This window comes from Desarmillaria tabescens, assembly GCF_030435595.1.
Source record: "Desarmillaria tabescens strain CCBAS 213 chromosome Unknown EV420scaffold_164, whole genome shotgun sequence".
NCBI classification, from domain to species: Eukaryota; Fungi; Basidiomycota; class Agaricomycetes; order Agaricales; family Physalacriaceae; genus Desarmillaria; species Desarmillaria tabescens.
In genome coordinates this window covers 27054-50531 of record NW_026848463.1, presented here as the reverse complement: position 1 = coordinate 50531, position 23478 = coordinate 27054, and the positions used below count along the sequence as shown (strand labels likewise).

General features: G+C 45.3%; 3 protein-coding genes across 3 annotated transcripts; 2 read left to right on the top strand and 1 right to left on the bottom strand.

Annotated features, from left to right (window-relative positions):
* Positions 1–114: 114 nt before the first annotated feature.
* On the top strand, positions 115–7460 carry EV420DRAFT_1488279 (uncharacterized protein; the record flags this gene model as incomplete). The annotated part of the gene is made up of 30 exons (XM_060470604.1): positions 115–274; positions 354–393; positions 444–1238; positions 1316–1352; positions 1448–1782; positions 1854–1889; positions 2014–2073; positions 2121–2157; positions 2194–2321; positions 2374–2563; positions 2615–2630; positions 2791–2865; positions 2920–2974; positions 3122–3469; positions 3540–3579; positions 3618–3742; positions 3859–3914; positions 3996–4110; positions 4397–4422; positions 4503–4564; positions 4624–4986; positions 5046–5057; positions 5142–5185; positions 5603–5648; positions 5706–5741; positions 5795–6055; positions 6106–6282; positions 6324–6429; positions 6551–7234; positions 7330–7460. 30 exons carry the CDS (start codon positions 115–117, stop codon positions 7458–7460), a joined length of 4596 nt encoding a protein of 1531 aa, XP_060321857.1.
* A 2370-nt stretch (positions 7461–9830) lies between these two features.
* Positions 9831–10136, bottom strand: EV420DRAFT_1653515 (uncharacterized protein; the record flags this gene model as incomplete). Its single annotated transcript, XM_060478756.1, has 3 exons — positions 9831–9949; positions 9997–10049; positions 10102–10136. The coding sequence occupies 3 exons, from the start codon at positions 10134–10136 to the stop codon at positions 9831–9833; spliced, it is 207 nt and encodes a 68-aa protein (XP_060321856.1).
* Positions 10137–11892: 1756 nt separating this feature from the next.
* Positions 11893–13266, top strand: EV420DRAFT_1653514 (uncharacterized protein; the record flags this gene model as incomplete). The annotated part of the gene is made up of 5 exons (XM_060478755.1): positions 11893–11982; positions 12039–12418; positions 12468–12660; positions 12714–12786; positions 12839–13266. The coding sequence occupies 5 exons, from the start codon at positions 11893–11895 to the stop codon at positions 13264–13266; spliced, it is 1164 nt and encodes a 387-aa protein (XP_060321855.1).
* Between the last annotated feature and the right edge of the window lie 10212 nt (positions 13267–23478).

The window sequence follows — 23478 nt, the reverse complement described above, 5'->3', positions numbered from 1 at the left end:
TATACGCGACCAATGAATCTGATCGATCGATAGCGGGTGTCTGACAACGATGTTTTCGGCAAGTGCTAGAAGAAGAGAAATCCATGCATGGATGCGTAGCATTAGTGATATGACATGAACGATGTCCTAATCTGGGTCATGCCCCAATGCGTTCCATTGAAAAAGGCTGACCTAAAGTGCCTGGTTGTGATCTCGCACGCTAACTTTATCCGCTCCCAGCTGGCGATTCCATGGATATCGGTATCTGCATTCCGTGCATCTGCAACTCATGCAGGTTCGCATATTTCTTCTAAAAATTACTTACCTCTTCATTCACAAAACTACTAGCGTCCACGTCAGTGACCCACTTGTAGAGCAAGATTACAGCGTCGACTTGGATCCCCAATTACAAAGGTTGGTTTAATTACTTTCAGCGTTATCCTCTGTTTAACATAATTACATAGTGGAATTGACATCACTTCTGTATGTACACCTATGCAGACTCGTTTCACAACGCCACCTTCCAATGTGCCTCTGGTACCTCAAGAACTAATCGACGAAATCATTGAAGAAGCAATTCTCACTTCTCCCGATCCTAAGGAGACTGCGATACATTGCTCCCTCATTTCACGAACCACACTCTCACACTCCCAGGCCATTCTGTTCGACCATATCACTATTAGCATCAACAATCCTCCCTCTGAATGGCTCGACATATTCATGGGATGGCAGCACCTAGCAGCAGCTGTGCAGCATCTCAAAATTGAGGCCATGGAAACTTCCTGGGTCAATGACTTCGCCATTCTTATGTCTTTGATAGCCACCGAGACAACACCTTTGAAGAAGTTGTTCGTCTGCGATTGCAACATTCGTTTCTTAATCGACTGCGGAGCGTCCTGGGACCACGTCAAGACACTGTACATGACCAGGTGCTACCATGACCCTGCATCAATATTAAAATGGATCCAATCATTGCCTTGCCTCCATCACCTTCATTACATGGGTGACGCATTCCATCCGCTATACAATACGCCTAACGTATCCGAGGTGGATGTCAATGCGCTGAAGCTGCTGAAACTCAACACATTTATGTGTTATCCTACCTTCGCCTCCAGCGACAACTATCCTATCCTATGGATGCTGTTGCAGTTAATGCCAGCCTTACAGAAGCTTTCTGCTTTCCTCTTCGTGGTCGAACCATCCCAATTTCTTTTGTTGATGCAAATCATCAAAGCGTCTGCTTCCACTTTGGAATGTTTGTCTGTGAAATGGAACAATTGTACTGTTTTCTTGATGTATTGTGAATGAGGGTATTCTGATGAGGCGTGATTTGCAGGGCAACGAAGGACCAAACCAACACTGGACCTCTCGAAGTGTGTTGCATTGAAGGGTCTAGACTTCAACGATGAGCATACTGCTATCTCACCTGGTGTTGAATGCTATCGGGACTTTACCATGCTCCGGTCAGCTTCGTGAAGTCACAATTCGCATCAAATATTCTTATTCCGTGACACTGCCCGATGCCGCTTTGCTCATGCATTTGAGTGATAAAGTCAACAAAGGCCAAGTAGTCGGTGTGGGAGGATGCTGCGACTTAAGGTACTACAGTCGATGGGAGCTCTATGACATGCTACTTCACACCGCAGCCCTCGCGGCATTGGATAAATGCTATGTCGCTCGAGAGGAGTATCGCATGATTATTACAGAGGAACCTTTTGGGCCAGATGATAACACATTGGTCATCTGGGACGTCCACACTCGTAATTCTTTGGACAGGAATCCAAAAGAGTTGAACTTCCCCATGTAGACAGGGGATCGGTAGATCTAGATTGTTTTACATAAATTTGCCTGAAATGAAATGATATCTGGCACAGGGCCGATAATCCGATACCTTTTTTGGATTTAACACGGTGAGCAAGCAAGTCAAGCTCCACGCTGTTGCTCATCTGCCTTGACGATGAACAACCCTGCAGAGAGGACCTCTTTCCCACAAGCCAAGACAACATCCTATACTGAGAGTGATGATTCCCTTAGACGATTGCGTTTGCTGCAAAGCAATCAGCGCAAGAAAAGGTGGAGGATGATAAAAAATGGGTATGTCATTCAGGTTGATGTTGTACTCTGAAAATGACGGATCACAGTGCTACGAAAGAAGAAGCGGATCGCGTGTACCCTCCTGTGACAGGCATACCACGCTGAATAAGTGCGAAACAGCTCAGCTCTTATCAGAGTAAAGAGGGTGAGTCTGCTGAAGACACAGCACGTCGGTTGGCCAGGAACGCAAAAAAATCGGCAACTGCGAGGGTGCATTACCGAGAGAGAGCTAAGACGTCCAGTGAAAAGTACAGGCATTTACAAAGAACCATCACCATAATATATTGACTTTGACGCCAGGCCGGTTACATTGATACATTACCAACGTGACTCAAATGGATCTCTTCGCAAGCGCGCCGATCTTGTCAGCGGTATTCTTGGAAAATATATCTGCGCTGCCGCCGACCATTGTCTGTGGAAAGGTGATCCGGACTTACAGTTCTATGCTGGTTGTGTAACTGGAAATGACGGAGGAAACGCATTAGCCAAGGTATGATTTGATTAGAGGCTGATATTCATGGGTTGATGAACTTGTCTGTAGGAAACAGATTTTGTATGTACAATGGCCGTGTCTGCCCCGATTCTAGACGTGAGTAATGAGTGGGTTGACGTATTGGCACCTTCCTTTTCCTGAACACAATGTGCTCGTTCAACATATAAGAGAAGCTACTGCCCGGAATAAAGTTGTGGTTCTACATGATTATGTTTGTCCTATAGCACACGGCGAGATTACTGTCGAGTTCCTTCAAAACGAGTATAATATCGGTCCTTTTGTGGAAGTGGAGGAGCATGGTGGGTCCTAGTTTTGGTCACCTTACTTATTCATATTCATTGAGATATCCACAGACAGTGTCAAAAAACAATCGGATAGGACTAATCCTACTGTGGCAACAACTGTCAGGTCAGTTCGTGGACTGGTATTCAAGATGTTTCCAAGAGCGCGATGATACTTGATTTGCCGCTCCCCAGGGATACCGTTCCTTCTCAATTTCAGTACTGCCATTCATGTATGAGCTTCTATTGTGCTTTCTCACTTTGACTGTTGCAGCAATCTGGATGATGGTTCTCAGGCTATGGCACACACCAAATTCGTTGACACCGAGAAATTTACGCTGCCAAGAGAGCATGTTACTGATCAAACTTGGGCATTACTTCATCATGGTGGTACTTTATCTCATTGGCACAGAGATACAGACGGCAAACTAACTCTCATTATGGTCGATCAGGGGTGTAAATTGTGGATCGAGCAACACCCACAAAAGTCATTAGCCCGGTCTGAGATCGATGCTTGGTTCGTTCAATCCATGGAAGACAACGATGAGCCTTCCGACGGTGATATGAGTACGATGGAGATGTCTAAATCTGGCACGATACTGATACTTCCTGGCGATATTGTGTGGGTTAAGCAATAGTTTCATGACATTCTTCTCTGACTGAGTAGCTCAGCATTCAACCGGCTTCTGCAGTACATTCCATCTACACTCCCATACCCTCGTTAACGAAAGGGTCTTCGTTTTGGACATATGACTCTATGCACATCACAGAGGTCGCATGGCGACACGACAGCTCACTTGGGGGATTTTACCACCAACGTCGATCACAAATCAGCACACACTTATGCAGGCTTTTATACGAATGATACTGAATATCAAGACTCTAAAGAACCGATGTGAGTCTCATGCTTCTATCCAAAAAGCAAGTCTAATATGGTCCGCAGTGTTTCCTCGCAGGGCTCTTACAGCCTTATGTCTAATGGTTCTGGCTCCGGGTGACTACGCCCTGCAGGTATTGTCTTGCGAGCCCTTTTCCTGTAGTCCTGGATGACAAGCTAGAGGAGAAACGTGCGTGTATGCATTTTCATACCTGGTCTATTGCACAACAGAAAGGAGCGTGGGCTAAAACACTTCCATTTTATTGGGAAGCTCAAGACATCGCTATGCGTATTTGCAAACATGTGGGTCTGGCTGGGAGAAACGTACAGCGTACTGTTTCATTGTTGCAGCAGTTCTTAGATATTGGTCCTGTGGGACGAGCCCGGTGAGCTCATAAGTCTGGCCAAAGTTTGGGATTCGGATCAATAGCCATTGTTCCTGAGTAGTGACGTCCTGCGAGTAGTGCCGTCCTATATTTTGCATGCCATATATGATTAAGCCTTTGCAGCGCTAATTTGTCAATCTCCACTGTGCCCCTGTCTTGTAAGAAACGTGTCGAAATCGACTGATCGAACGCGGAACATACGAGCCGTCTTTATCATCGACTGTCAACATCTTCAGTGACTCCCTGTGCCTGTGCTTATTTAAAATGAACTATTATGTGCACAAAGCCACAAAGCTCTTCACACAAATTGTAGTGAGTCGTTTAGCTTCCTTTGGCATGGATATCTCTCCTCATGATATACCACCCAGTGGAATCTACTACACCTTCCGCAGAAACTGCGACAATTCTGCAGCATCAGCCCGCTCTGTCTCTGCACGTGTTAGTTGTTTCTCGAGTGAGTTTGGGTTTCCATGAACACCTTAGCACATATACTCATCTTGCTGATCATTACAGCCTGACATCCATATTTTCAACGAGGAAGCAGTTGTGTTGATATGTTTCTCAGGAGAGAGACCCAGATTGGACAAACTGCGTACTCATGTCGACCTCAATGGCATCACTCAAATGGACTTCAGCGGAGTCATCCCGTGCATCATTAAAGTTACTGGGATCATCATTCCAGGGCAAGAAGTGGGAACATATAGCTATTATTCTATAGCGATGGGTCCTCCTAATTATTCTTTCAGTCATGTTGGCAGTATGGTCAAGCAGCCATCGGTGTTTCCGGCGGTTGTCGTAAAGCACAGCTCTCATGATGATGGACTAATAGTAGATATCAACTTCAACGAATATGATAAGCTGTGCAACATTTTTAAAGTATCATCTCTGAAGAATCTCAATTACTCCTTAGATTTTTTACATTTCTTTGGTTTTAGTTTTCGTCTAGTGTGTGTCTACTCTTCTTTGTTCGGAATTTGGTGCTATATTGATTTTCGCCTGTTCTGTGTTTAAAATATATTTTGAAATTACAGTCTTGGTCCACCCGAAAGGCTTGGTCATTATCAGAATGTTCTTTGTAAGTGAACTTTTTGATATATCATCAAATCGGCCATATTGGTCTTTATGATGGTTGATCGAGATTGACAGCCATAGTCAACGATGAGTAACTCAGCCCCTGACAATGGCATCTGACATCCGCTGTGATAGTGATTTTTTATCTTCCGCCTCCATGGAGGACTCTTGCATAACTGTTGGCCCCCCCTGCCCTTCGCCTCAATCTGAGACTCAAATCCGACGTTATCCGCTCAAACGTAGATTTACTTGGTGTCTACACTGAATTATTAGTAAAGGCTGTGAGCTGATAACAAAAATTATCGTTCACAACCTGTCCATGATCTTCAGGTGCATACATTGCGTTGTTTGATTCTTCACTTCTTTAATCTATACGGCTCCAAAGTACTCTTTGTTGAATCTGCTTGACATTGTCGCCAAGAACTGGACGTGTACAAACTGGTGCTCCGATGTTGAGTATCGCTGAGGTACAATGTAATTCCTCTGTTTTGTACCATGCTTCCTGAGTTTTGTATTCGATCAAGGATCCAGCTGACGACGGCGAGTCTGGCTTGTCAAAAGTGAGTTATAATTTTGCAAGTGCTTCTCAGATTGAACTGAAATATAAACATAGATTCAACGCATATTATTTGAATCCAAGAATGAGGTACCAGAGCTCAATAAACTGCAGTGGTGCAGAAGCATCTTAGACATCACGAAAACGTTAACCAGAGAGGACATTGACTGCCTTAAGAATCGTTGCAGTACCTCTGTGTGGGCCGCTCTGGTATTTTGCAATATTAGACGTACCGCAGCACGTACGTTGGAAGACACTCATGTGTGCAAAGTCAGGATATCCGACTGGGACCTTTTTCCTGCACTGATGGTGCCTGCAGTAGGTGTTATGATCTCATTCCTTGTTCTTCATGCTGACAATCCTCGTAGTGCATGAATTGTGTTAAGAAGAAACATCCATGCAGCTTTCAGTTCTCCAGGGCATCGAAGTGTCGGGAATGTGCCCTGTTCGGTGTCGCTTGTCCCAAGGGTGCCTCACATAAGGGTGACTCGTCCTTACCTCCTCATATCGTTTCAGACCTGAAACGTTCATCTCCGGACTCCGATGTATCTGACACACCTCCCGTTAAAAGATTACTGCTGTGCAGTGTCGGACGACCATCCCCCCACACCGGATCTTGCTTGGGATCGGGAATCGGGAAACCTTGGAATTTTATGAGGAATGCCTTCACGCACTGTCAGCTATTATTCATCGTCAGTTTATCACGGCCTACTAGAGTCATCATTACTTAGGTACCAATTATCTAATCACATATTCTTCACGCACATCAATAATCATCTCATTGTTATAAATATCCATAAGAGAGTTGAAAAGTTACAATGATGATCGACTTTCCTGATGAACTGAAGCTGCGCATTCTTCAAAGTGATGCACTTTCTCCCTCGGACCTCCTGGCCTGCTGTCTCACGGGTACATCCCTATTGCCATGTGCCCTAGAGGCATTATATGCTCGTATTCGCATCTGCAATACCTACAGATTGTCGACGTGGATTCAATATTTCCTTGACAATCTGGAAAGATGTACATGGGTTTTCGAGATACAGATCGAAACCTGCTGGATACCCACAGATGGATGGAACGAGCTCTTAAATCTCTTTCCAAATTTGAGGGCTATCCATTTTACCGATGTCTATCTTCCTCATTACCTGGAAGAATGGAGGATATCACCCCATTTGCCTATACAATTCACATTCACTCACTGCTACCTGACTGGCTCTGGTGTATCCAAGATTCTTGGTCTTGGCAATGTCAACACCGTCGTTGTGAGAGATGGAGTTGCCATGGAGCCATGCAAACTAACAGTAGAGAGTGGAATGGATTCAATGCAAAAAATCGAACATTTCATTCCCACCATGTCATTCGAGGACATGGACCTCGATGAAGCGATTAGCTTGGCGGCAATCTTTCCACGTAACTCCATTGCGATCGATTCGATACATTGGATCATTCATGGTTTCCACGTACCATTCAAGATGCCAATCGATATCGGAATCGTCGGTTCATATCTGGTTAATATTTATATGGATATGAAAGATGCGTGTTTTTTTTTTGTGTATCTGTTCTCAACATGAATGACGTTGGTATGTGTTTAGATTTGAATGAAAGACATATCCACTTTTTGGATCTATCGCGATGTACTTCCCTGAAAGCTATATATTGGTGTTCGACATTCCCAATTGCCATATATGCTGTTGTCGTGCATGAATACCCTCCCAACGCCTAGTCGATTAGACTTTTTGCAGTTATGCTTCAGCACGCAAATTCAGTTCGCATGGAAAGACGTAATTGATGTACTGGATACACCCAAATTCTTGAGTTTCAGTACATTACAGCTCGTCTACAGACGTGGGTTTTACCAGGGGAATTCTGTCCTCCACTGCAGAGGCGTCAATAACACATGGAAATTGGAGATACGTGTTAGAAGTAGAAAAAACAAGTAATTACTTAGTGACTGTTTGATTGTTACTGTCTGCCTTTTCAAGCAATGTTGCACTTTGAACGACATAACGAGATCATATTCGGGTAGAGAAAATTGTTTATCCGTGATTTCCATCCATGTCGTTTATGCTTGTCAGTCAAATCAGTGTTGCTGTCGCCATGTCATCAATAGTTGGTGAGAGCAACGCGATATACAAATGTTGCATCCGGATATAGACTGACAGCATAGCAGTCACTGATGAAATTCATAACGCACGCTGTAAACAATCATTAGAAGAAAAACAAACCAGAATCCGTTGTCACTCACTAGATTGGAAGTTAAGTCACTGAGGTACAACATAATTCATCTGTTTTGTACCACGCTTCCTGAGTTTTATATTCGATCAAGGATGCAGCTGACGACAGCATCTTCGTAACTCCCATGGCTGTGCATGTGCTTATAAATGTTAAAACTGTAATAATCATCAAGTGGGTAACTCTCCGCCATGGTTTGAAAAGAATAAGCATTAGACGACAGTAACATGGATAAAGGGAGCCAAGTAGAAGGACAAGTCTATCATTGCGCTCCCAAGTTAAACATTTTTTCAATCTGAATGATACGAGGCTTCAAGAGCGTCCATAACAAAGCCAAATCGCATTTCCAGGTTGGCCCACATGACTCTCTACATCGCTATCAGAGCGATAGTCCAACACCTGAATGACATACCCATTTTTTATCATCCTCCACCTTTTCTTGCACTGATTGCTTTGCAGCTGATCATAGCGATGAAGAAACAAATAACAATGTAATAGATTTATGGTTAGTCGCCATCAGCTCACTTCTAACAATCCTAACAGCTGACACTTGAGTTAGGTCGCCGAGTCCGGAAGAGCAGGAAAGGAGACAGCTCAGGGGTAATATTGACAGAGTGAGGTATGTCAGTTTATCATTTTTGGAACTGAAACTGAATGCATGTCACATGCCATGTCACAGTCACAGGATCGTCCCTCTCTCTCAGTTCCTATGCAATCATCCTTTACTGCATGCTTCAGCTCTTTCAACTGTCTTTTCGCATTCTTGATTCTTGGTGGCTACAGGTGAAAAGAGCGGAAGAAAAAAAAATGGAATGTTGCGGATGCTGTCTCCTAGTGAGTGTCATGCGCATGCCACATTCACATTTGTATAACTCTTGTCCTCAGTGCAGGTTCCATCTGGACGTTCTTATTTCATTCATGCCTGTATGCTTGTGCTAATGGTATAAAGTTGTGCAAGTCGAAGACCATTCCTGATTATACAATTGCCGTTATCAGCTCATTCATACTTGCATGCTTGTGCATGCCAGAACCCGCCAGAATCCTGACCCCCAGTGTTGCTCACTGATTATCCGTGTATCGTTGCTCCCTGGATCTGAGACAATATAGGCTCCTCTGTGGTAACGCACTAGAGACTGACCACTGTCTGCAAAAAAACCATCTCTTATAGGACATACTTGAATGGGTGAGTCCTTTTTTTCCCATGTGATGATGACTCAAATGTTTATAAGGACATGCTATACACTCCTGACATTCAACAAGTTCTGCCCATACTACAAGACTCATCCGCTGCCTGCGCATCCTCGCGGACAGCACGAGTGTATGCACCGCATGGTGAAACACTACCATCATCGTCTCTCTCTATTGGCCTATGACTTGTTGTTCATAACAACACAAAAGGTATGTATCCCTTTGTTACATGGCTAAGCATATTCCTGATACTCTGACTAACTCCAGGCAATTTAAATGGATTGATCGAATTTTTGTTTGGATTTTTCCAATATGCCGATATGCCGAGAGACTTCGGCATCTCTGCATGTGCCGGAATACCGGTTGACACAAATTTTGTTCTTTGCCTCCCGACTTGACCCTGATATGGTAATCGGCACCCACGGTGGATGTGGGCGCTGCCACATTCTTTTTCGGGTTTAGTGCCCATCATCACGCTAGGCGCCTATGGCTGTGACATGTTGCGAAACCACCGTTTCGCTTCAAAAAAAACCGAAAAATCAGCAAAAAATTGGTACGTTGTCTGGGATTACATGATTTATGAACCTGAGGGACTTAGACATTTTTGGACATAGATTCCTTGTGCGAATGAACCTTGATGCCCTACAGAGTGAGGAACTAAGACGTCCTCCCGCTAGTCTTCGACCTTGGTGTCCAAATCTCCTTCCAATTGCGATTCAACGAGCATTGCAAGTCCTCGCTGTTGTCTGAAAACTTGGTATGGGGACCTAGAGTCCCATTCACGGGTAAGATCTGCAAGACATTAGTAGAAATTCGATGGAGCACGAGCTGTTACGCACTTCGCTCCCCTCTTAAACGATCAATGATGCGTCTCGTCATCGCAATGACACTTCTATATCCCCCCGTCAGTCTGCATTTGTCCTCGCCAGGGCCCGACAACTTACTGCCAACGCTGCTTGATTTTGGACTTGAGAGACATTTTTGTGAGCTTGTTGTTGAACCCCAGTAAGCAAACACATCAAGAAACATAAAAAAGTAACTTACTTGATAGGATGTCTTGAAGATAAGCGTGTGTGAGGCTGTCTGTGGTGACTGAGGTGGTGGAAGAGGGCACTTGCGTGGCGCACATGATTTTCTTGATGTTACTTCATTTGTCCTTATTTTGCATAGGTATCTACATGCTATATACACTGTATTCTACTCGCTATGCATCAGAATGGCCTCTAAAAATCCTCATCAAATGCGGAAAAAATTCAGTCAGATATAAGTAAGTCTGTAAAAGTGGCTACTATGGATATTTCTGGCTGACAGACCTGAAACAAGGTAGCGGGTGTTGCTGCTTGCTGGCCTTACTTACTTATTTAGTATAAAAGTAGGTACTATTGTAGTAGATCCTCATGCATTTGCAGAGCTCAGCCAAGCGCAATACTATTGGCTTGCTACCATGCATGTGACACTGGGAATGAACCGATACCCCCATTTTCCAACAGTAATGAGCCCGAACAGTTCAGAAAATGACCAGACACCAGTAGTTGACCTGAAAAGTTTCTCGGGGATGCAGGGCGGTGGTTCAATTCCACTGGCTGGTGATGCATGGCGACCCTGTTTTTGTTCTCCAAGCTGATGTAGATTAACAGCCTGCCCATAGTTCGATTCCACGGGTCAGTTAATCAGTATTCTGGTGCAAAATGTTGATTTTGTTGTTCATTTTGATTTCAATCTGAGTTGCAGTGAAGAAGGTGGGATGGTACACCATGTATACTCAGGTGATTAATCGTTCTACTTCCCCCGTGTAACTCAGGAAAGGACTTTGGCATCAAATTGGGCACGTCCGTGTTATCACCTTTGTTGATGAGAAGGATATATACTATTGTCCATCACAGATCAGAGGAGTGGTTGATCAGAACCAGGGGGAATGTAGACTCGCATATTTGATAAGAAACCGCACATTTAGGTTATGATATTACTGAGGTATTTGCCGTATTCCTTCGGAACAAGATGGTTGAGGCTTCAGCTTGCAATCATCTAGCAAATGAAGAACCAGAATTGACGAGCGGAATTTCTACACATGTGTTCACCCAGTCAAGCAAAATGCTAGTCTGACATGCAAATGTGTACTCCACTGGACCTGCGAGTCGGCATTCAAGTTGAGGATTCTATATTATGGCTGGTATTAGCCAGAGAGCTCAGGAAAGATCAGATGCGGACCCACCATAGAGAGGAATTCGGAGTACCATCTCTCATGTTTCTGTTAAAGCCAGGAATTGTGTTGGAAAACAGCAGTATGTTAAGACATCTATACAGTAGGAAAACAAACCAGTGCGGATATCTTAATTTTCTGCCCACTCAAAAGTCTCAAAGAAAAATTTGGCATCTTATTGGTGTCTGTTCTTGGAGCTTGAACTAGAGAAATTATGGCAGACTCAAGCTGTCATGGTACAGACAACAGAACGCTTAGAGGAAGCAGTTAGTAATACTTACCACGCTGTATGTTTTCTTCAGCCGATGGTACAGCCTGCACAGAAATAGCATTAGTTATCAGGGTGAAAAAAAAGGGTGGTAGCTCAAGTGCTCACCACTCAGCCGCTACTGCATTTTAACAACCCTGGCGTTTTTGAATGCTTGACGTGATGGTGTTCGCATTTTGTATCAAGAAGAAATTAGAATATGTTGGTCACGGGAAATTGGAAGCCTCTGAGCCACTGGCAGGATTGGCCCAGAGCCCTTTTTGCACTATGACTATCACTCTCAACAACCTCCCTGATGACCTCTTGATTGATGCCATCGCATTTCTCTCTGTCCCTGATATCCTGTTTCTCTGCCAGGTTGGTACAATTTCCTCTCTTCAGGCTCAATATTCCTACCTGCTACATGCAAATAGGCATGTACACGGTTCAACACATTCAAACTCAATATTCTCTCGAATGATTACCCCTGTCCCATCAATGATACTGATCACAAACAGCGTACATGTCATGCCTACCGACTTGCGACTCGATGGCTTGCAGACTATCCTATGATCCCCACGAGCATCATAAAATTCACTGCCTCACCCGCATCTGATATCAAATTCATACCAGGATGGCAACACAAGTGGATTTTGATTGTATCAGAGGGGATCCGGACTGTGCTGACAATATGGGATGTCGCTCGTGCGCACAAGTGCTCAGAGTGGTTACCCAAAGGCGGGAAGCTATTCACCAAGATAATTCTTAATGAAGACCCTGAGTCTGAAGTGAGCATTGTGGTCGCGTTGTATGGGTAAGTTCTTGTTTCTCTGATTACCGGGACCCATCGCTGACTTGTGTAGATCAGAAAGAATTTTGTTCCTCCATCTCGACGACGATGGAGCCTTGCACAAAGTCCATGACATCGATGTTGGTTTCCACCCAGTCAGCATGACTGGCGATGTTATAGCTTTCAGCGACGACATTTCCAAAGCATTGATCTACAACTGGAAGACAGAGGAGCAGGCCTACCTCGATGATGGAGGCGACATGCAGGTAACCGTCCCATAGCTGTTCAAATCATGCATATTCATTACTTACACTCACAGGACAATGATTGCAACCATATCATCTTTGCCCCGACCTCCATTGATTGTTGTCATCCCCACCAACTCTCTCAGTGTCTATGCCTCCCCCCCCCTCTTTGGACAAACCAATACCCCCATTATGACAGACCTTTTTGACTGGCACGATCACACCAGCGCAACACCTACATCCCTCCTCACGCTCTCTGAGAGCTACAGACTGTGGACGTTAGAAACCAATTTGTTCCAACTGTACTCCCTGGCATCCGTTCCCCCAATGCTCCTCTCCAGAGGATTATCCCGCCATTGTGTACTCTCATATGTTGACATGGTCCTTGGCAAGCGGGGTACAGCGGTATGGATCAGCCCTGAAGAATGTGCCACAGCAGAGTATCGTGGCTGCAAAACCTTGATTGCAGCCATATTCCCTGGTCCACTCAACGCTATGGCCGAAGTCCGCATTCACGAGCTATGCTCAAACACCCCCAACAACTGGGATGCATTGGATTATGATGAAGAACTCGGGAGGATTGCCCTCGGTTCGTGCCTTGGGGAAGTTACCATTGTTCAGTTGTAGTCCCAAATATACCCTTCTTGGTGCGCTGGCTATACCATCTCCAATTCTAGGGTTCGAATCCCTTTCGAAGGACTGAAAGAATATTTTCGAAGCTTTCTATTGGACTTTAGTTTCCATGCATCCAATTCACCATGGAGGTGAAACTGCTTTTAGAATTATAGTACCTTCCAGTTCCCGACCGTTTACGTCTTCCCTATTAGATGCGTGTCTTCTATTTATCAGTATTCATTGGGCATTTTCAGCAACACTGATATGCTGGTCATTATGTATGTTATCCTTCTGATGTTATTCTCTGACTGGTGCGCTTCAGATCATCCCTCTCTCCATTGTCGTTGGCCGACGTCGAGAGCTGTTGAAAGACATGGTATCTTAGATGCACTGGACTGAATGGACTTGATATTTCAGAGAGAAATCCAAGGTGCAGAGCTTTTCTTACATGCACAGGCAACATGTCTCCTTTTATCACTCAAGGAATACGAAGGTTCTTCAATCACATACACAGCCCAGTACATGTCATACCTGAAATCTTCAGAACGTGTTACTTCTCCCGCTTGAGGAATGAGTACCACTCTAGGTACAATCATGGAGAGGTTCCAGAAGATGTGCACTTTACAGAATCTGATCATCAGTAGCTAGAGCACTAAAGGATGAGTGTGAAGCGCAAGGAATGAGATTCGGTCTACTCTTGACATGTTTGATGTCACTAGTTACAGTATATGATACCCAGTTGACACTGTATTATTCCTGCGAAACAATGATATTCATTGACTGATTCGGCATTCTAAAGAACGGACTGGGCTGTGTTGAATTGAAAATAGTGAGGAAGAAATGTACAAAATGAATCTGTCAGTAGAAAAAATAGCCAAGACTGGACATAGATATCTTTGTTAGTATGATATCATCGAGGGGTAGTGGACGCACGGTACGGGAAGCGTATATGTGTCAATCGTTTTAATATCCACGGATTCTCTCTATGACACACAGAACAACAGTGAGAAACTAAAATAAAACAGATCTCAGTGACTTTGTTCCTATGAACAAGATGTATTTCGACTCACGATGAGGAGACCCAATGATATTTTCCAATAGCTAGGGGGTGATCTTCGTGCATCGTCAAAGGCTTTACATGAAGCTACCTAATGCGAGGAAATGCATTCAAAGTGGTGGTCCTATGTAGCCTGTGAAAGTGTGCTTGCCGTTTTCTTTGAATGCAGCGTGAGGATAAGATCCGTGGACTAGACGACTGGGGTAGAACTTGGTGAGAACGTATCTCGGGATTGACGAAGCTCACCTGAGGAATGAAGATGGACTGCGCTTAAGGACCATACAAAGTGTATGGATGCTTCCTTTCATAATCATGCGCTTTGGATCCCAGACCAATCATTGACAGCGGAATTTTGGAAGATCGCAAGATATTAGACAGAAATAACAGACAATACTGTACAAGGGCTTAGGCCTCATGCGTGCATCCTGTACTCGTCAAAATAGTACTCAATTCTGGCATTTGCAAGAAGGATATTAGAAGGGGCACACACATTTATTTTTTTCTCTTTCGACCAGATTTCTTTGATAACTGCGTCACCGCTTGGAGCTTACTTTTCGTCAATTCTGGTGACCAGCAAGCGACTCTAATGAATCTGTAAATTGAGAAATATGGAGTATTAGGGGTTTGCTGCCAATCAAAACATCATATTGGTCTTCATTAGAGAGAATGCATTTTTCTGTCTTACACCGCCATGATCTCGGGTCACATTCACATGGGAAAAGAGATCATGAAGAAATGTCGCTAGTATAAGATGAAAAAGGGATGTAAGTGAGCAAGCATAAATACGAACTAGGAAGATAAGCCCAACGAGTAATAATGGCATGAACAATGTCGATGAACAAGTCTTATAACTAGGGATCCACACCGTATCTGTATACGGTTACGACCGTCAAATTTACGGCTTGACCCGTACCGTCACCATATGGGCTGAAACCGTTGACAGTACGGGTCGTAACCATACCCGTCAACCGTATTTCTGGCAATGCTGAGCGACTCCAAGAATTTTTTGGACCAAAGTCATTCTGGATACACAAATAAGTGTAACCTCGCTCTATAGAAGAGTGAGACCACTGAGAGAATCGGACAAGACTAACAAGGAACGGTGTATATTGAAAGCAAGAGGAAGGAGAAAACAGGATGTAGTCGACTATGAAGGAGGGGATGGTGGTGGTCAGAAGGTAAGTGAGGGCGTATCCCGAACTAGCGCTAAATATGTAAGTACATGACGTGAAATATAGTACGATCAAAGGATCTATGACCAGAGATCTAGTGAGTAATGTCGACGTGGTAAGCAGCATGCTTACACTCTCCCCCATCCAAGAAAAATGTCCTGTAATATGAAAGAGAAGAGGAGAAAGGTAAAATGACACAACATCAACTGGTGGGTGCGTCAAAAACCCCAGTGGGGAAAAGCTACCATGAGGCATCCTGACCAAGTCCAGCCTGCCATACGTCGAGGGCTTCGCAATCGTTGAGTGCACTGCCGGAAAGCCATCGATCTTCTTCGGGTCCTTGACCAAGCCATCGAACTAGGTATTGATAGCCATGTCCACATTTCCACTGGTCGATGATTCGTTCAATGAAACATTCTTCAAAACTGTCTGCGGTGAGTATTGGTTCTGGAGAGTGGTGTTCTCGTGAGGGGAAAAGGGTAGGGTCATTTGGTATGAAGTGTTTGAGTTCAGAGGCGTGAAAGGTGGGGAATACATTTGGTGTGTTCAGCATTTCTATAGTATAGGACAAGAGGGCAGGATTAGCATGCAATACGATGTAAGGGCCATCATAATGTGGCATGAACTTAGCAACACGACTCTTGTCTCCAGCTTTATAATCTTGGCGATGGTGGAAGGTACTGAGCATCACCTTGTCGCCCACCTCGAAGACATCTTCTTTTCCTCAATGCTTGTTCGCATGGTGGGCTTGGTTGATCTTTGCCTTGATGAGGTTGTCGCAAGCTTGAGCCATGTCATCCAAGAGTTGGGCGATGATCTTCGCAGCATCAATATCGGATTTAGCATCGTCCACCAATCAATTCGGAACTAGAGGGGGTAGAACACGAGGTGAGCATCCCATACGTAGCTGAAAACCTGAGAAACCTGTGGAGGCATTGACTGTGTTCATGATGTTAAAACGAATGACAGGTAAGGCTCATACCCAGCCTTTCTGGTTGCGTTCAACATGGTAATGGATGGCCTGGTTGATTGTCTTATTCGAACATTCAGAAGAACCGTCTGTCTCTGGGTGGAAGGATGAGGACATCTTCAGTTGTACACCAGTTAGTTTGTGTAATGCTTTCCAGAACTTTGAAATGAAAAGCTCATCACGATTGGAGATGATGTTGGCAGGGAGTCCATTTTCGCAGTACCAGTGGTCGAAGAAGAGAGATGCTAGGCCTTCCACAGTGAGGTCAGTGCGGGTGGGAATTAGACATACATCAGAACCTAGGCGATCTGTCATTGTGAGTAAACAGTTAAATCCACTGTCAGGGGGTAAAGGCCCAACAAAATCAATGGCGATGCTATCACCGCAGTTGTCAGGTATGGGTAATGGGTGTAGTGGCCCTGCAGGTTTTGTCGTGCTTGATTTATTGCATTGGCAAGGTACACAACCTGGAATATATGAGTTTTCAAGATCTCTGCACATGTTCGGCCAGTAATATGCATCTCGTAGTACTGCATATGACTTATCTGCACCAAAATGTCCCAGAGTGTCGTGCGCCAGTTTGAAAAGGTCCTCACGGATTGAACCCATGCAAGGCACCAATAGTCGGTCACCAATATACCAGAGACCATTGACTTCTTTTACATTTGGGAGAATTGTCTCGCCTGACACGAACTTTGCGCAGAATTCATCTACCTGGTAACCTGCTTTGATGGCTGTCAAAATCGATACGTCTGTTGAAATCGAAAGAATCGTATTTATGGTGTTCTTCGAGAGCCATTCTTTCCATGAGGAAATCTCTTTGGGATCTTCATCTGTCACCAGGGTGTCATCCACTGGAAGGCGAGAAAGAGCATCTGCAACACAATTATCTTCTCCCTTGATGTAGCTGATTGTCATCTCATACTGTGACATTACTTCAAGCCAGCGTGCCTGTCGACGTGAAAGGTCTTTCTGTGTGTCAAAATTCTCCAAGGTATGATGGTCTGTAAACACATTGATGTGTGAGCCTAGAAGATCTGATCTCCATTTCTTCAGGGCACGGATTATTGCTAGAAGTTCTTTTTCATGCACTGGATAATTTAGCTGTGCACCAGTGAGCTGCATGGAATCATATGCAACTGGTTTGGCTGTTTCCCATGTGGGTCCCCATGAGAGGACCACACCAGTACAGAAGTTGCTCACATCACAGGTAATAAAATCTTGTTCTCGCCAGGATTTACATGGTCAATCACTGTCAAGCATGCACTTTCGGAGACGAGGTTCTTGATTGCATCAAAGGCTTCCTGGTGTTTGTCATTCCAGGCCGGAAAGTTCTTCTCTGCCTGGTCTGTTGTGAGCGGAGAAAGTATGCGAGTATATTCAGCAAGGTTCTGGAGGTGTGCCGAGAGGTACCGAGTCAGACCTAGGAATTGACATACATGAGAGGCCGTTTTAGGTCACAGCCACTCCTTGATACGCTGAACCTTTGATTCATCAACCTCGATACCTCGCCGCAAAATATGGTGGCCCAAGAACTCCAGTTCCAGAAGAAAAAACTGAGACTTCTTAGGGTTGCAATAAAGTGCATCTGCACGTAAGGCATCAAGTACCTGGCATACATGGAGCATGTGTTCTTCAACGGAATTAGACCAGATTATGATGTCGTCAAGGTAGATATGGCAGATCTTCCCGAGTAGATGGCGAAGTGCATGGTTAACCCTGCACTGATGTATTGCCAGCACATTCTTCATGCCTTGAGGCATCACCAGCCATTCATATAATCTGAAAGGTGTCTGCACTGCAGTGTACAGGATGCTATCAGGGTGCATACAAGTGTGGAAAAAACTGTCTGTCATGTCTAATTTGCTCCAGATTTTACCGCGGCCAGCATCAGCAAGAATGTCATCAATCTGAGGCAAGGGGTATTTATCAGACACCATGTTTGCATCTAACTGGCGGAAATCATTAACCCATCGAGGGAGCACAGTCTTGTCAGATTTCGGGATCAAAAAGGCCAGTGAGGAATATTGCGAGGAAGATGGGCAAATATGACCTGCATCGATGTTCTTCTGGATAAGTGTCTGCCATGCTTCACAGAACTTACATGGGCAGGAGTATGAACGTGACATGATTACTTTCTCCGCATTCTTCAATTTAATTTTGCATGTCATCTCCATAGGTAATGTATCCGCATGGGGGATAGGCACAAAAACATCTGCATAAGTTTCTTTTATTTCATCATTGAGCTTCTTCAGGCGGTCAAGGAAGGCAAGGTGTTCAATATTGGTACATAGTGCAGCTACTACATCAGAGTTACAAAGATTATTATAAGCGTGATCGGTTTGTACAGCGAAGGCAGTTTCATCAGAGGGCAAGGAAAAGAAAGGAAGTTCACGGGAATCTACACGATTATGAAGCGTATTTTCTTTGCGTAATGCTGCCAAGGGCACAGGTTTGGTAGCTGATACTGGGGCTGAAGGATTCAGAAGGTCAAAGCCCGAAGGAAGGGAAGTGCAAGTGCGATTATGATGATCCACAACTGTTAGCGACCGATTACACAAACAAGATCAAACAACTAAGCATGACTCGCACTTCGGTCAGGCGCTTTGTGTTGCTCGCAGGTTTGCGTGCAGGGAGCTATCGCTTAGTTGAGCAAGAGTGAGTTTCAGGCTAAGTTATCGGGTGAATAAACTTTAGTTCGAGACTGAGGTTTAAGACCTGCAGTCGAGCTACTTAAATACAGTTTGGGTCGTGCTAAATATACTACAAGTGTCTGCAACGGTGCGGTAAACGTACCAAACCCACATGATGAATGCGATCAAGTCCGGAGGATTAGCATAGCGAGATTATGAGAGAGCTGATAAGATAAGATAAGGCGCGAAATCGTAATATTACCCCCCTGTTAAGGCAGTCGTCCCGACTGCAGTAGAACTTGGTTTTGGAAGGTATGCTCCTACGAGTGAAGGTGCGTTTGGTTTTATCAGGTATTCTTGGATTGCCTGTACCAATGGGTGGTCGACTTCTGACTCTGTTACGGATTCATGTTCGGACCAAGAGTCTGATTGGTCACCATCTTCCCACCACTCCGCTGGAGGTCGGGTGATGAAGGAGACTTGTTCGAAGTCTTCGATTGCGTCTCTGGCATTGTCCAGATCCTGTTCATCTACCCAAGAGTTTTCCTCCCTGGGGTACCCTTTCCACTTGACGAGGTATTCGATTCCAGTGCCGCGTCTTCGTCCTCTTCCTCTTGCTCTCTCTCTTCTGTCCACAATTTCCTCCACTTCATATTGCTCCTGTCTGTCTATGAGATCTGGTGGTGGAGGTAAGGGCTGTATTTGGATTGGGAACTCCGGCGGTCGATATGGAGTAAGGAGATTCTCATTGAAACGGTCATGGATTTTCCATGCGGGGGGAAGTCGTAATTTATATGCGGATGCGCCATGTTTGGAGATCACTTCAAAGGGCCCTACGCGCTTGTCCCCTAATTTCTTCATTGGTCGAGGAAGGGATAGGTTTGTAGAGTCCAACCATACTTTGTCTCCTGGTTGGTACTCTATTGCCGCTCGTTGGTGCTTGTCGTATTGTCGCTTCATGGTTTCCGCCGCCTTCTCCAGTGCCTTTGTCGTTTGTTCATGTACCTTCTGTATGTCCGCCACGAATTCTCTGGCGGCCGGATTGGTTCCTTCCTTGATCGTGAGCGGGGCGAGATGTGGTTTTTGTCCATGGTTGATCTCGAACGGAGAGTATCCGGTGGCGGAATGTTTTCGATTGTTATGTTGGAAGGCTGCAAGTGGTAACCATTCGCTCCAGTCATTTTGTCTGTGATTGATGAATATCCGTAGATATTTTTCGATCTCTTGATTGGCTCGTTCCGTCTGTCCGTCGGTTTGCGGATGATAGGCCGTGGATGGATTCCCTTGGATATGCAACATGTCGTATAACTCCTTCATAAATTTGGACACGAATTGAGGTCCCCTGTCCGAGATTACTTTTTGCGGCATTCCGTGCTTTGCCCACACATGGTCTCTGAGGATTTTAGCCCATCCCGCAGAGGTTAACTCGGTGGAGCATGGTACTGGGATTACTTCTTTTGAGAAGCGATCGACTATCATAAGAATGGCGTTATACCCATTTGAATCGGGTAATTCGCCTATCATGTCGACCGTAATGTGCTCCCATGGTCGAGAAGGTACGGTGTGAGGGTGTAAGGGTGCTCGCTTCCTCTGGGTGCTCGTCTTTGTCCGTTGGCATGCCTCACATCCCTTTACGTACTTTTCTACATCTTGCTTCAACTTCGGCCACCAGTAATCTCGTTGGACTAGTTCCTTGGTTTTCTCGATCCCCGGGTGCCCTGCTGTAATGTGATCATGACGGATGGCTATGAGTTCTCCCCGTAGTCTGGCATCTCGGGGAACGTATAACCGTCCATCGTAATACATCAAGCCTTCTTGTTGCATTACTCCTCTGGGATGATGAAGTGACACTTCTATTCCCTTGTCCCAGCGGGTCACGTCTCGCAAGGCGGTTCGTATCTTTTTGTGAACCTCCTCTTCACTGGGCATGAGGAGTGCTCGGAACATCTCCGGTTTTAGGACTACTACTTCGGTATTGTCGTTGTTCCCTTGGTCATGGTCTGCCCTCCGGGATAACAAGTCTGCCTTTTTGTTCGCTGTTCCTGGCTTGTGGTGGAGAGTGAAGTGGTATTCGGCGAGCTCTGTTACCCATCGGGCTTGGCGGCGGTTGAGTTTTTGAGGCTTTCGGAAATACTGGAGATTTTGATGATCTGTCCAGATTTCGAAGTCCTGGTATGCCCCCATGAGGTAGTGCCTCCAGTCCTCCAGAGCTAGCATGATCGCCAAAAGTTCCTTGTCGTATATTTCGTAGTTCCGTTCTGTTACCGTGAGGGCTTTTGACAAGAATGCTACAGGTCTCCACTTTCCTTCCTGTTCCTGAGATAAAACTGCTCCTATCGCTCCTTCGCTTGCGTCTGCTTCTACGCGGTATTTTCCTGTCCGATTTGGTATAGCTAGTACCACTTCCTCGGCTAGCTTCCTCTTGATCTCTTGAAATGCGTTTTCCTGAGATACTCCCCACTTCCACTCCGCCTTGCCCGTGAGTTGGGTTAATGGTCGTACATGTTTGCTGTAGTCACGTATGAACCTTCGGTAGAAGTTGGTGAAACCTAGGAACGATTGTAGTTCCCGCTTCTTCGTTGGCTGGGGCCACTCTGTGATTCCTTTGACCTTGACGGGGTCCATGCGGATTGATCCCTGACTAATGATCACCCCGAGGTATTCGGTCTCCAATACCTCGAATTCGCATTTCTCCACTTTGAGGAATAAGTTATTTGCCCTGAGGATGGATAGGACTTCCTGAACAACTTCGCGATGCCTGTCTTTGTCCTTTGTACAGATCAGGATGTCGTCTAGGTATACGGTGACATCTCCTCTTGCGATCTGTTCTTTGAACAAGTCGTTCATCATCCATTGGAAGGTTGCCGGGGAGTTGGTGAGCCCGAAGAACATCACCATCGGTTCGAATAATCCTCGATTAGTTCGAAACGCTGCCTTCCACTCATCTCCTCCTTTAATCCTCACATTGTTATATCCCCATCGTACGTCCAATTTTGTGAAATACTTGGCGTCTTTAAGTTGATCCATCAACTCCCCTATAAGTGGAAGGGGATATCGATTCTTTATGGTCATCTCGTTTAGCTTTCGATAATCCTGTACGGGTCGAAGCTTTCCATCCTTCTTTTTGACAAAGAAGAATGGCGACGCCATCGGGGACTTGGAGGGTCTGATCCTTCCTGACTCCAGATTCTCGTCAAGGAATTTGTCCAGCTCCTCTTGTTCTGTGGGGTTGAGTGGGTAGACTTTACAGTCTAGGCTTGCGTTGGCATTGGGAATTAGCTCTATGGCGTGGTCCCATGGTTTCCGCGGTGGTAGTTCATCGAAGTTTTCTTTGGCGAACACGTCTCGGTACTCCCGGTACGGTTCGGGTACTATTTCTTCGAATGATTTGGCTTCCTTTGCTTGGTTGGCCTTGGCGGCTAATTCGTTGGCCTTGCTCCCCATAGCTCGTACGTGAAAGGCTTCTTCAAAGTCAATGACTAGTATTGTGTCCCCTTCTTCTACTTCGGTTCCCCAGGTTTGTTCGGGGTCTTCATCGGGTAAGAGAAAAGGGATTTGACGGCATGTGCATCTGGCGAGAGTCACTGTTCCTGTTCGCCAGTCGATGATCGGATTATGGCGTTTAAGCCAATCGTGTCCTAGGAATAACGATACGTTTCCTAGGTCTACGACAGCTAAGTCGATTTTCTCGTGATGATCTCCGATGGTCATGCGTAGTTCCACTATTTCCGTGATGTCTCCTCCTTTGTTCCTGCTGCCGTCCGCATTGTACACCGCCTGTGCCTTGGGCAATTTTACGGTATTCATTTGGTGTTCCTGTACGAATGCCCAGTTGATGCAACTACCCGTGCATCCGCTATCGACTAGGGCATCAACAGCCCGTACTTGGCTGGTGTCCAGAGTTTCAAGTTGCATGTGAATGTTAACGCTTCGCCCTTTTCCTCCTCGAATGTACTGGGGAGGAACGCGTAGGTCTTGCATATTTTGCAAGCACTGCTCTCTTTGCCTGTAGGTTTCTCGAGACGAGCTGATGAGATCTAGGACTAGATCTTCATCTACTTCTATTAGGCGTCTCGGGTGTATCCACATGCGAAGGGTGGCAAGTTTTCCCTCCATCGTCTTCTCCTGTCTCATCTTTCGTCTTACCCATTCGGCGCTGTGGGGTTTAAGCCATCCCTTGTCCCATTTGTCATTGTAGTACTCTTCTTCCAACTCGGTTTCTTCATAGTCTTCGGGGTACTCCTCGGTGTGCACCACTGGGTCTTCCCCCTTCCGTTTGAGGCTTTGTTGGTAACTGTAATCATCTTCCTCATCGGGCACTTCTTCAACGGAAACGTTCTTTTTATTACAAACAGGGGAATCACATAATGGTCCCACCGACCCGCCCACCGG